The sequence below is a fragment of the Erpetoichthys calabaricus genome, chromosome 1 (genome assembly GCF_900747795.2).
Source record: "Erpetoichthys calabaricus chromosome 1, fErpCal1.3, whole genome shotgun sequence".
In the NCBI taxonomy this organism is placed as follows: Eukaryota; Metazoa; Chordata; class Cladistia; order Polypteriformes; family Polypteridae; genus Erpetoichthys; species Erpetoichthys calabaricus.
The window spans coordinates 256,977,546-256,992,519 of record NC_041394.2 but is presented as its reverse complement, the minus strand read 5'-3'; the positions used below and the strand labels follow the sequence as shown (position 1 = coordinate 256,992,519).

Genomic DNA, 14,974 nt, shown 5'->3' with positions numbered 1-14,974 from the left:
CATGCCAAGAAAGAGCACCACAAATGTGATGTTTACTCTGAGGATGTTGATGGAGAAGTTTAGAGAAGGCCAGAAGGAGTTGCATTGCGTTTTTGTGGATCTAGAGAAAGCATATGACAGGGTGCCTTGAGAGGAGCTGTGGTATTGCATGAGGAAGTCAGAAGTGGCAGAGAAGTACGTAAGAGTTGTACAGGATATGTACGAGGGAAGTGTGACAGTGGTGAGGTCTGCAGTAGGAGTGACAGATGCATTATTTTGGAGGTGGGATTACATCAGGGATCAGCTCTAAGCCCTTTCTTATTTGCAATGGTGATGGACAGGTTGGACAGATGAGATTAGACAGGAGTCCCCGTGAACTATGATGTTTGCTGATGACATTGTGATCTGTAGCGATAGTAGGGAGCAGGTTTAGGAGACCCTGGAGAGGTGGAGATATGCTCTAGAGAGGAGAGGGAATGAAGGTCAGTAGGAACAAAGCAGAATACATGTGTGTAAATGAGATGGAGGTCAGTGGAATGGTGAGGATGCAGGGAGTAGAGATGGTGAAGGTGGATGAGTTTAAATACTTGGGATCAACAGTACAGAGTAATGGGGATTGTGGAAGAGAGGTGAAAAAGAGAGTGCAGGCAGGGTGGAATGGGTGGAGAAGAGTGTCAGGAGTAATTTGTGACAGACGGGTATCAGCAAGAGTGAAAGGGTAGGTCTACAGGACGGTAGTGAGACCGGCTATGTTATATGGGTTGGAGATAGTGGCACTGACCAGAAAGCTGGAGACAGAGCTGGAGGTAGCTGAGTTAAAGATGCTAAGATATGCACTGGGTGTGACGAGGATGAATAGGATTAGAAATGAGTACATTAGAGGATCAGCTCAAGTTGGACAGTTGGGAGACAAAGTCAGAGAGGCGAGATTGCGTTGGTTTGGACATGTGCAGAGGAGAGATGCTGGGTATATTGGGAGAAGGATGCTAAGGATAGAGCTGCCAGGGAAGAGGAAAAGAGGAAGGCCTAAATGAAGGTTTATGCATGTGATGAGAGAGAACTTGCAGGTGATGGGTGTAACAGAGCAAGATGCAGAGGACGAAAGATATGAAAGAAGATGATCCATTGTGGCAACCCCTGACGGGAGCAGCCAAAAGAAAAAGAAGAATTGCCTGTTTTATTATTATTTAAGTTGTTACTAGTTTTTTATACTGTATATCTCATATTTTTCCTTTTGTGCCTATTTAAACATTTTCTTCTTTTGGCATTTTAAAATATACATAACCCCTTGCATTAAAGAACATATCCAGAGTAAAATCTGACTGGTAAAAAGTATAAAAGACATCCCCATTTAATTTGCTTATCTTTGCCCCCATCACATTTACCAGAAATTTAGTAAGTCCTTATTATAACAAGAACTGTGTACAATAGGTACATTATAATTGTTAAAGTATAATTTTATAAAATACTAATATTAATCCTTTTTTGATGATTTAAAAAAATACCAAGACATTTGTTATCTTTAATTTTAATGGGTAATTCATCATGCATTTAAGAATTAATTGAATAATTTAATTTGACAACCAGTAGATGATACCCTACAGTGAACACAGTGTTACTTCTATGCCATCACTATGCATAGTGAATTTAAAAGGAATACAACCCTGTTGTTGGCAAGTTTGGTTGAAAGAAGGACTTTTAGCCACTAAGGTATATCTCGCAAGTACCTTCTTCACTTTTGTACTCAATGCCATTTTCCAGATTAGTATCCATTTTGTATTCTTTGAGCAACAAACTACTGTATCTGGTCTTTCAATGACAACTTTCCACCTTATAATTGTGCGATTCATAATAGCTGCTCTGGTATTTTATTGGCTTTCTTGCTTTGTTACCTAAATGGTTTGATTTATAACTCAGGGAAGAGATGAGTAATATATTTACTGTTATTTTGTATCTTAAATATTAGCAAAACCTAATTATTATTATTATTTTTGTTGCTTCTGTCTTTCATTAGGAGACCACCAAATTGTTCAACTTTACTTGAAGTCTAAGGAAACTGGACTTGCATTTGCTAACACAAGTTTTGTCTTCTTCAACTGTAGTGTCCACAATTCGTAAGTAGAAAAATAATGATTTTGTTATTTATATTGTTTTGGAATTAAGTTGTATGTACAATAAAAAATGATTTGGTACTTTATAACTGCTATAGACATTTAATAGAGGACATGATTGTTTAGAAATTGCCTTCATGCTTGTACAAAAAGCATTCCCTTGCACATGTACTGGCTGTACAATCATGAATCAATAAGACAATGGCTTAGTTTGCATGGTAAACAGTGCTTAGAAGGAAACACATTATTTATGATAAAGAATCATGAACTGACCTGAGACCTTAACTCAGGATAAGCTTGGAAAGTTATTCAAAGAGAAGAATCTGTCCTTGATGCATCAGGGAGTTTTATGAGGGTCATCAATGGATTCTGCTCTGTCTGGACTCTGCTTTAAACCAATTTGCTTTGGGTAATGTATAGTCAGACAACAAGGCTCTAAAGATCATTGAGGCACACAAGACCATCCTCAACATCACAGCCTCAATCATAGGCAAATCCCTTTCATATGGATACAGTTAGTTTTTCACGTTTTGTATGTTTGGGTGTTACAAGAATGGACAGGATTAGAAATGAGTACATTAGAGGGTCAGCTCAAATTGGATGGTTGGGAGACAAGGTCAGAGAGGCGAGATTGCGTTGGTTTGGATATGTGCAGAGGAGAGATGCTGAGTATATTGGGAGAAGGATGATAAAGATAGAGCTGCCAGGGAAGAGGAAAAGAGGAAGGCCTGAGAGAAGGTTTATGGATGTGGTGAGAGAGGACATGCAGGTGATGGGTGTAAGATGCAGAAGACAGGACAATACAGAAGAAGATGTTCCGCTGTGGCAACCCCTAACAGGAGCTGCCGAAAGAAGAAGAAGAAGTACAGTATGTTTCACAGTTGCAATACAAGCGGGTCACTTGCTGAACATCACATAGCGAACTGCAAGCCTGAACCACACTGCTAATTTTAAGATTTAAATTTTCCAGCTGTTACACCACACAACTTATCCAATATGAATGTAGCAATCTGAGAGTTTAATAGAGAGGAAACATGTCTGTTGTCTGGGTTTGAGTGATATAAAGACATTTAAAGGAGAGAGTAGGAAAAAAACACAAAACAGAGGCATATCAAGACTATCTATTTGTTTTCAACATCAAATCTGTCCCAAAGTAGGGACTCGCTATGACTGCGGAGCCAGTTTCAGACAAGACACACATATAGTCACATATACTCACACCCATACTCAAGTGGGCTAGTTTATAGTGGTCACTTCAACCAATGAGCACATGTTTGGGATGAGCAAGGAAAACAAGAGTCCCCAGAAAAAAACCCAGACAGTCAAGACAAAAGAACACGTGTTGATTCAAAACCAGAGATCTGGAGCTGTGTGACAGTTATTGACTGGACCTCGGCTCTTGATAATATTAGCATTACTTATTATGAGAGGTTGGAAATTATGTCATAGTCACTTGACGCAAGTAAGAATAAGGGGAAAGACTGATAATCAGGTTATTTTAAACCCATCCAAGGACAATGTTACCGCACAAGTGGTAAAGGGAGGGGAAGTCTTTCTCAAAAAAGAGATAAAAAACTGCACAGACAGTGAGAGCTCCCCTTGACGTAGTCAACCAACAAAATGACTGAAAACTGGTATCCTCCTTCTGAACCCACTCCTAAAAAAAAGAGAAAGTAATGTGTTTCAGAGTGTACAAACTTGCACCTTACCCCAAAGAGTGAAAAAAATGATAATGTGCTAAATTAACATAGTGTAAGAAGTTCCTGTTACAATATTATCTTTTAGCGTCGCTAATTGTTTATAACACACTTTCACATATTGCTCACTTTGAAAGGTGGCACACATAATGCATGCTTCCTGGAAGACAGGCATATTCATTTTCTGATATACAAATACAACCACTGGTTTCTAATGTAAAATTCTTTTAATATTAGAGAACACACAGCACTAAAATAATGTGATGTTTCATTGCAAAAGAAAAAAAAAGATTTATTTCATCTGCTTACTTCTGAGAATGTTATGTTCTCACAGAGAATAAATTACTTAGGGCTATCTCTGTTGCTCTTTTTTCATATACAGTATCTGTAGCTGCATTTACAGTATCACCTGCTGACATCTATGAGTGCTTTATGTGTTTCTGTATAAGTAAGTGTCACATACACACTTGTATAATCAATCAACCAGTCTTTATTGTCCGTAGTGGCTTTCCCTATCTCAAAACATTTTCGTTGTATGACTTTAAAAGTCAGCCACAACAATGTGCAATTTATTTCTTGGGACGGTGCACTGTAGGTGACTAGCTACTTGGAGCACAGCAAATGTGATGGGAAACACAAAACATATTTCACACTGTTCTATTTGATATGTACAAAAGGATATAAGGAGGGTGAAAAGCCAGCAAAAGTACATGGAGATCCATTACACTTTTTTTCTCACACCTTAGTCAAGGCATTTAAACTGTGCTGGTATAGATCAATGTTTTTATTTCATGTAATGGCATTGTAAATGATTATTTTATTTTAATGTCTAGGTGCCTGTCCTGTGTGAATAGCCCCTATCAGTGCCACTGGTGTAAATATCGTCATATGTGTACTCATGATCCACGGAGATGTTCCTTTCAGGAAGGAAGAGTCAAGCTGTCTGAGGTAAATCTTCCTTATTACTTAAAATGGTTTTGATCCCTTTGTTAGCAGTACATTTGCTTAGTCTCTTCAGTCTCATTGATTTCTCGCCAGAAACCAATGTAAAAACTAGCACAAAATATTAGTTTTTATTTAAAGTGTTATTGTTAGTTTGATAGTCTATCATGTGTAATTTCAATTTGGTTTTCTGTTTTGACATAAAATTATTTGTCAATGCTTTGTATGCCTATTTGTGAACTTTCCAATCAATTAATATTGGTACTTTTTGCATTCATAAAGAGATGCTGAGATTTTATAACATAATTTTCTCAGCACAACTAACATGATTCAGGGCCACATAAAGGCAGTCTATCTTGGCAACACTGACACAAGCCATCATTCTTTTATAGGGCACACGCAACAACAGCCATTTTAGCCCTACCAGTGAAAATAACATGCAGATTTTTGGGGATGTGTGAAGAAGTCTAATGTCCATAAAGACAATGAGTAGACACAAGATGATAATACATTGTGTATGAGCATGACATGGGCTGGAATGGCATTTATCTTAAGGTTTTACTTAAAGTGTAAATTCACATATCCTGCAGTTCTGAGTAAGAATAAGCAGACTCAAAAAATGGACAGAAATCTACAACAGCAAAATATTGCTTTGCCCTGTTGTCTCACAGTTATCCCATCCATCCCATAATTTTCTAAACTTGCTTAGCTCAAGGATGTTAATTAATCGTAAATTAATTATACTCGCTAAATTGATTAAAATTCATAAATACTAAATTAACCAGTAAGGTATTTCACCGTAACCTTTTCTTGGCCTCATGGAACAATTGACTAACGTGCATAAAGAAATTTCCTAACAAACATCCCCGAATTTAAAAGATAAAAAAATCTAAATGGTCATTTTCTGTCATTGTGTACCTTTTTTTTACCCCATTAATATCACTACTGAGGAGAGCTACTTTATAGCATAATGAAATTTTATCCATGTTACATTGTACCAACAAATATTGAACTTTTCATAGCAATAATCCCACTGACACATACACCTAGTTGGATGATAGATGTTGGACTGTATTCCATGTGACAATTTAAAGATCATATCAAATCACTATGCTGCCTTTCTAATGCATTTATTGTCCATAGGCCTGGTTTGGCTACTGCAGATTTAATAGAAAGATGGATTATGTTACGTCTTTTAACAAGCAGTTCAGATTTAGAATCTAAAACATAGTCATAGCCACTGTTGGAATTTTAACAGTAACCTATTAAATAAAAGATTTTGCTTTACGGAGCTTTGGTTTTGAAGTTTCATGAATTCATTTAGATCATGTAGTAGGTTCATAACCTGAAACACCAGAGATATTCTAGGGAGACATGAGCAAATGTTCAATTACATGGTCCATGAAGCAGAACTACCCCTTTACTCAGAATGTGGAAACATTAGGATGATTCCCTCCCACTCCTGATTCTACCCTCCTCCTAAGATGTCTTGAATCAAATTGTTATCGAATGCAACCTAATTGCTATGACTTTCTCATTTGTTTCTTTCTCTCTGGAGACTTAATTGTTAAGTTTATTATTGTTTATCACCGTACTAAGTGAATTTTTGCTAAAAGCACAATGTTTCCAATAGGAGTAACTTCATCCATCCAGCCATTTCCTGAACCCACCTAGTCCATTTTTAGGTTAATGTCGTGCTAAAACATATTGTGGTATTATGAGGAGCAAGTCAGGACTAATCCAGCCTATTACAGAGCACACTCATGCACACTTCTACATTTGTACAAGCCAGGACAATTCAGGGCCACCAGCATAAATATCAGTAGAATAGGAGGAAAAGATGGAGTACCTGGAGAAAATGCCATACACACTCAAGAAAAGGGTACCAACCAATAATAATGGTGTGTTGAGATTATAAATGAATGGCATCCCAAAATCACTTTCAATGCTTGAAATATATGTGCTTTAAAATGTTTAAGTACAATCCCATCTCCACTAAAGTTGGGATGGTATGGAAAGCAGTGATTAGTAAATAATAATAAATGATGTTTGACTTGAAAACAATGTAACACCATATTATTTGATGTCACAACTGTTTTTTTTTCTTTCAAAAATTAGCAATTTAATTTAATACTTGAAACGTATTCAATAAAGAAGTTGAACAGTGAGGAATGTACCATTTTGTAACATTGTCTTTACTTCTCACAACACTATTGAGTTTTTTAATTTTGTTCCATTCTTCTTGCAAATAGGTCTTAAGGCTAGCAACAATTGTTGTATTTTGCATCTGTGCCCCTTATTCTCATTTGGGAACAGGTCAAAACTGCATTCAGGCCATTTAAGCATCCACAGCCTTTCCGGTGCAGCCTTGCCTTTGTAACACATGTGGAATGTGGCTTTGTATCGCCTTGCTGAACTATGCATGGAAAAGATGTCGTCTTGAAGGCAGCATATGTTGCTCCAAATTCTGTATGAACTTTTCATCATTAATGGTGTTTTAACATGAAGTGCAAGTTACCCTTGCCCAGGGCAATGACACAACCAAATGCCATCACAATAGCTGGCCTCTGTCTATTCTTTCCTTGTTTGGTCCACAGGGCACAATGTTCATTTCTTCCAAAAAAGACCTGAAATATTGATTCATCCAATCAAAATACATCACTTTGTGATGGTCCATCCAAGATGGCTGGATATTACTGTCGGCTCATAAATTAGGATTTTTCACTTTTTGTAGAACCTAAGTATTCCTGTGTATGTTCTGTGCACTTAAAGAACATATATAATGGTATAGTTATTTGGTTATAAGGAAATTAAAACTTTCAGGAAGGAAAATTATGTGCACTGTATAAAATATATTTCATTATGATCTTTTAATCACACTAACATTCTTTCGAAAGGCCTGTCCAGGTATGATGCCTGCCTTGCTTCCATAATTTTGAGGTTGAAGTCAGCACCTCAAAACCCTGTTTTGGGTTTAATTAGTAGATGAAGTTCTGAAATAAAATATCTTCTGAAATTATTATCCATTTATTAATTTCATGGTTTTTGTTAATCAAATAAATTATATTGGAGAACAGTAGCCTATCTAAGTCAGCACTAGGAACAAGAGGAGTGCCAGTCCAGGGCACACTCAGACATACACACTGAACCTCAGTCATGTAGGCTCAACTTTGAGTAGCCAGTCAACATGACCTGAACATCTTTGTTTTAGAATGAGTCCCAGAGACAACTACATTAGCAAGGAGACTATGAAATTCAGCACAAACAGTAAACGATGGCAGAGTGGTGGCTCTGAGGCTAAGGATCTATGCTGGTATCTGGAAGGTTGAAGGTTCATATCCTGTTACTGCCAGAAGAGGTCCTACACCATTAGGCCCTTGAGCCAAGGCCCTTAACCTGAAAACTGCTCCAGGGGCACTGTACAATGGCACCCAAAGGTCATGTGAAAAGGCAATTTCCCCACGAGGATTTATAAAGTATATCAAATCAATTTTTTTAAATGAAGACTGGCAGCATCACTAACCAAAGCAAAACTATGTTAGCTGCAGATCTAATTTTACATAGTTAAGAAAAAAAAATCCATCACTGTTTTAAGTACGCTGAAATGGTTAACTGAGCAGAAATCTTTTTGAAAAAAATTAAGTTGATTTTTTTAGATTATTTTTTAACAGAAAAATAGGTGACACTAGTCGAAAAAAAAAAAAGAATTGTTCCAGGCAATGTCAAGAAAAGGGCTAAGAAGGAGGATGAAAGGCCATATCTCGAAGATTTTCTTTTTTGTTTTAGCCCGGATTTAATATTTTATTTCCCACCAGCTTTTGTCTGTGTTTTATTCACTGGCTGAGAAGCTGTGAAACTAATGAATCAATGTTTCTTTTCTTTGTGTCTGGCTTCTTCTGCCCTAAGGCTTTGAGTTAATTTACACTGCTATACAGCATGCCTGGATTTCCTATGCTTAGTGATTCATGGACAAAAAAATAATCTTGTACTGTGCTTTTCTTAGCATCTTAGGACTAACCTAAAGGAGAGGACAACCGAGCAAAGAATTTATGAGTTTATAATGTAGTTTTATTCCTTGTAAAAATGAAGGAAACAAGCAAATGAGCTCTACTGGAGCTATAACAATGACAATAATATATATCACCTGTAAAAAATGGTTTTACAATACAGATTTTTGTTTCAGGGAATGGCCTTATGTCTCTTCAGTATTATTATTTTGCATTTGGCTAACACCTTTATCAAAAGCAACTTATAGGTTCAGGCTATATTACAACTGTTTACTTATATTTTTACAGTAGGAGAACAGGCTGGCTAAATGACTCAATCAGGGTCACACAGTTAGTAAGATGCAAGAACTGAGCAGGCAGCCTTAAGGTTTAAAGTCCTGTGCCTTGGACATTACACCAATAATTGCATCTAGCAGAAAGAAAATTGAATCTAAAATGAATTGAAAACAACAGTTATTTGTGTCATCTTTTTGATGTGCTTGTCTACACTGTGTATCAGTTAATAAAGTTTAAGGAAGAGAGAGGGCCATATACGGTATTACACTTATCTCACTTAGGTAATTAAGCATTTGGTTGTGTGATTATTTTCTATATCTATCTATCTTTCCTCCACAACACCATTTTATTGACATCTACTATTATTAATGTAAATAAATACTATTATAAGTTTTGAATGTGCTTAGTTTTTTGAAGGAAATCTCCAGATTTCATTTTCTTTATGTCATCAGGAGTTCAGCTGCTGCAAAGTTTCATCTGCTCAAGAGCAAAGAGAGGGATTTCCCTCAGTCTGTCTTATCAAAGTATGAGATTTAGTATAGGAGTAGTCCAACATTACTTTTCTTGTTGTGAAATTATTTGTCTCTATCTGTGAATTATACAAAAACAATGACATTCCAATTAGAGTCACAAGAGCATATCACTGTAATGCGCACACACACACACACAGTGCCAATGTGGTGTCACTAAATAACCAAACATACAACGCTGTAGAATACAAAATATAACTTGAAATACATGGAGAAAAAGAAAACCTGAACAGACTTGGGAAAAAGCATGTAAAAACATTCACACAGACATCAAACATTCAAACCCAAGACTCTGTAGCTATGAGACAGCGGTGTTAACCATGCCACCATTGTATTGTCCTTGGAGTTATTTTCTGTTGACAATAATTTCCTATAGTGGTCCAAATTCTATGTGCCTAGTGAACTACAGCACAAAAGCAGAATCGCGTTTAACATTATAAAATCATAAATCTTGTATTATATAAATTAACTTTCTATAAATGCTTTTGTTTGCAAGGTCATGAACATTATATTAGCATACACTTTTGTCAGTTTTCTTATAGCTTAATGGCTCAATATTGTATTTACCTTAACAGAACACACATGTTCATTTGTTTATCATTTTGTTGATCTATTAATGTCATTTTTTTTAAAACATGCTAAGTAATAACATGAAAATATTGGTTTTCATCAAATTATCCGTGAATGTGTTTTTTATTTGTTTATTTAGTTTTTTTTTTAATCCATTAGAGGGCCTGGGAAGCCCATTCCAGCAGAAACGAAGACAAAGCAATAGCCAATACTAGAGACGCCATTAAACTGTCAGAGGCACACCTGCTTCTAGCCTTTCTGGGACCCTATGCAATATATTTGTTGTGTTTCAGCCAGAACCCCCTTGCTTGGATGGGGTTCAAATGCCATTTGTATTTCCTTTTTGTTCATTTTTGATTTTGTTTATATTAATATTGTTGGTCATTTAGTTTCTATGTATCTATGTATTTAGTGTTAGGTTCTGTGCCTCTTGAGGGTGGTTCCTCAAGAGGTGGGGCCACCTGCCCATCACCAAAAGGGTAGTGCCCTGATCCCTATAAAGAGTGAGGAAATCCCATAGTTCCTTATTGTTTGGTTGTTTTTGTGATTTTTATTGTTTTTCTGGATTTCAACCTTCTGCTGTGTTCTTTTCACCACATTTTGGGACATTTGTTTGTTTCGGGATTGCCTATTTCAGGCAACTCATTTTTGCATTTTGTGCTCACTGTTAGCAGAGCATTTTTATGAAAATAAATCGTTTTTATTTGTAAAGATTTTACATTTTCCCTTCTTATGTCTTGTTTTCCCCCTCTAGTGGGTATTTGTGAGGTGTTTTGGGACTCTGCTACCTCAGGTTCACAACAATACCTATTTTTTGGTACCCATCTCTTTGTGTGGGAATGTGGAGCCCCCACAGGTTAAGACATTCTATGTAGTCACTTACTGTAGCTTGCCTATGCCAAGAAACAGCCCTGGTTACAGGGGTCATTTACTCACATCCTCATTTGAGGCGAGTTTATTAACACCAGTCAAAAAGAATACATTTGTCTTTTGAACATAGAAGTAATCAAGATGTGGAGATGAAGAGACACAGCAGACTCCATAAGGACAGTGATACTGTCAAATACTAATCCACATTTTTATTCCAATTATTTAACTTATATTTTTTTCTTATATAAATCTTTTTCCTCTTCTTCTTCTTCTTATTATTATTATTATTTGTTTAAGATACATAATCAGATTCAAATTCCATGTTGTTTAACAGAGTTTTTGGCAATTATAAACTCTGAAAGACCACTCAAAAGGTCTTAAACTCAAAAGACCACTCATTCAACATGAATGATGAGCATAAACTAAAAGCCAGACAATTTATGTTTCATATTCAACATATCCTATGCATTTATTATTTAGACCAGAAAATACTCAAAAACAGTTTAATGAACAGTAAATAACCATCCATCTGTCCATTTTCCTGCCTGCTTGTCCAAATCACAGTTGCAGGAACAATAAATATTTCACAATAAAAACAATTAAGGGAGTCTGAAACAAGAGTAAAAATAGATAAAAATAATTTTTTCTTTCAAAGTAAGTGTCATAACAATTTGTCTAGGCAATTAATTTATTCCAGCTTTTCTGTTTCTTTTTTTATTTTCAGTTTCCAGCTTGAATTCTCCGCCTGAGGCACTGTAACTTTTGTCAGGTAGAGGAAGGTGTGAACATAGAAAGGGGGAAAGTGGAGGCAGATACAGTTCTGAAAAATTAAGCTTGGTATTTAGTATGAATCATCACTTAGATAAAAGATTATGGAGGAAATTGAAAATAAGTAATTATAATGTGCAGACACAACCAAAGAGACTCAAGGCAGATGCATACAGTAACTTGGTATACTTGTGCTACTTATAAAAAATGTAAGACAGAGAGTATGATATGAAAAGTGCAAACAACCCTTTTTAAAATAAGCTCACAACTTTGGAGAGGAAAAACAAGCTTCATCTCTCCATTGCCTGAACCCAATTAACCCAGTTACAGAGTCAAGAGGGATTGTTGCCTTCCTCAGCAGTAGTAAAGAAAATTGAGTGCAATACACCAATCGATGTGTGCTGCCAGCACTTCAGAACAGGTAATCCACCTGACTCTGAGCATGTTTGGGTCCAGCCAGTACTTGCATGGGGGACCATCTAGGTAAAGCTTGGGTTGTTCCTGGAAAAGGTGTTGGTGAGGCTTAGAGGGTACTTACCCTGTGGTCTGGGTGTGGATCCCAATGCCCTAGTGCAGTGATGGGGACAATGTGCTGTACAAACTGTTGCTGTCCTTTGGATGAGACATAAAACTAAGGTCATTGCTCTCTGTGTTTAATAAAAGATCCCTGCATCTTTTGAAAGAGAAGGGTGTTTCCCAATGTCCTGGCTAAATTGCCCACCACAGCCTGGTCATTCTGGCCCCTAATCATCCCTTGTCATTTACTGGCTAGCTGTCACTCTCACCTCTTATCACCTAATAGCTAATGTGTGGTGAGCTTACTGGCCCAAGGATGGGTGCTGTCATATCATTCAGGTGGATGCTACACATTGGTGGTGGTTGAAGTGGTTTCCCGCTGTCTATGTAAAGCACTATGAATAGGTTAGAAAAGAACTACATAAGTTAACAAATGGTAAAAAGAAAAGTATCAAATAAAAGACTGTATGCAATTCACTGAAATGGGTGAAAGCATTTCATACAGGGAGAAGGACGTTTTAAGCATCTTTCCATTGTATTTAGGCAACCTCATCATAGATCCATCTGTTTCAGAAAGGAAAATATTTTTAATGTAAACATTTTCTTAAAAATGCATCCATCCACCCATATGCCCTCTTGCCCCTCTGAGACTCTTTGAGAGCCAGTAATTATATTGGCAACACAGAGCAGAAGGCGGCACCAGACTACCAATGTCTATTCGCAAGCCCCCCCCCCCCCCCCCAGCAGGACGCCTAATTTAGAGTCACCAATTAAGCTAATATGAAGTTTATTGAAGAATACACTATGAGAAGCACTATATAAATATAGGGAAAATGTGCAGATTCCACATTGACTGTAACTAGGCCTCAGATTCAAATCCACAACTCTCAACCTATAAAAACCAATTCTGTATGCCATGTCATTGTTTATTAGTTTTATTATTAAAGATTATAATTTGGAAGAGAAATAAAATGTTTATTTATGATTTAATTACAAAGTAATATTTACTGTACTATGCTGAAATGAGAATTACTGAAAGAGTGACGTTAACTGGCATTCCATAAGATTAAATCAGATCAGGGTCTGGCTTGGCTGGGGAAAAAAGTCATGCAGGGCCAGCATTGAGTTGGGTTTCTTATAGCTTTATGTTTTCTACTGACATATTACATAACAACTGATTTCAATTGTTTCTCAAAAGACTTAAAGCGTGCCTTATTATTTAATTTTACCTAAAGGCATAATTATGTAATTAGTTTGCAATCCATAAAATGCGGTACACTGCTGTGATACTTCAGTGGTTAGTGCTGCTGCCTCATAGATCCCATATCCAAGGTTCATATCTCACATCCAGCTGTCTTTCTGGGTTTTCCTCCTGAATCCCCAAAGCTGTTAGGGTTAATGGGCGAATCTAAACTGAATGGCTCCATGTTGGCGTGAGTTGGCACTGCTCATGGATGCATTTGACCCTCTGCGGAGATACATTCTCACCTCCTGCACCCCTAAAATGGATTAAATGAGTTTGATGTTTTGTTATTATACCTTCCATTAGATAAAGCAGTGCACTGCTTTTTGTTTCTTGTGATAACACTTTGACAGATCACTTTTTTTTAAATTATAGCACTAAACATGTGGAGGGAATTGTACAGACTCTAATATTCTATTCTCTGTAATAATCTATTTCTTTTAATCTTGTTTTATATGACTTTTGTTTAAACACCACATTTTCTGGGATTTAGAAACCACAGAGTAGAAGATTAGGATTGATCGATTTAACAGGCTTGCATTATTAGGATCCTTAATTGACAGCCCTAATTAGCACACAGGGGTATAATGATCGAACCTGCAGACAGTAATAAGGATATTGTTAATTTACACAAAGCACAGAAGTCAATGTTTATCTTCACCAAAAGCATATCAACCTAAAATCACAGTGCCTTCTGATTGGTGATGATGTGAAGCTGACATGATTTGCCTAAAGCAGGAAATAAACATTAAACAAGCCCAGTCAGAAATTAATGTCTGATTAGCACTCCCAAGGTTTTGATGGTCTCTGAGGTCTGCTGAAGATCATCCTTAACTCGCAAATAACTTGAATAAGTACTACAATTATGAGTTCCTAAAGCAGCATTTTTGACCTTTGGAAGACCTTGGAAATTTTATTATGCTTTCAGCTGTAGCTGTAAACGAACAAACCACTTTCTGTAACAGTAGGTGAAATGCAGGAAAACAGCCAGGGGTTCACCGTGCAAAAAAGGTAATCAAACTAAGGTAAACACTGAACTTGACAGATTTAATTTTGTTGTGATCTGGCTTGTGCCAGACCACTTAATTTGGTATAATACTATTGTTCCTTATTGAGTGCCTTATCTTATAGTTTTGACATAATCCAGTACACTACAATCAAGACAAACAGAATCATCTCATGCATTAAAACAAAACAGATGTTTCACTGTGTGAAAAGGGAACGAATGACCTACGCTTGTGCTAATCAAGCTTTAAAGGTGATCTGATCAGACCATACACTGCTACCAGGGTAGTGCTGGTTGTAGTTTCAGTATAGCAACTGTATATTGAATGTTGGAGACAGCAGGAGGATAAGTAGATATTAAAAGTGTGTAATCTCTTTATAAAAAACTCATTGCTGTGTCCTGGATCAAAATAATTTCTGAAATAGAGATCTGTGGCTTTGGGTAGTTCAGTAGTTATTA

General features: G+C 36.6%; 1 protein-coding gene across 2 annotated transcripts in view; it reads left to right on the top strand.

Moving 5' to 3' along the window:
- plxna4 (plexin A4) overlaps nucleotides 1-14,974 on the top strand; it is a 1,034,568-nt gene that overhangs the window by 595,703 nt on the left and 423,891 nt on the right. For both annotated transcript variants that reach the window (XM_051928179.1, XM_028814360.2), the window contains exons 8-9: nucleotides 1,994-2,093; nucleotides 4,621-4,735. In XM_051928179.1, coding sequence (XP_051784139.1) covers nucleotides 1,994-2,093; nucleotides 4,621-4,735 — 215 coding nt within the window. The remainder of the gene's footprint in view (nucleotides 1-1,993; nucleotides 2,094-4,620; nucleotides 4,736-14,974) is intronic.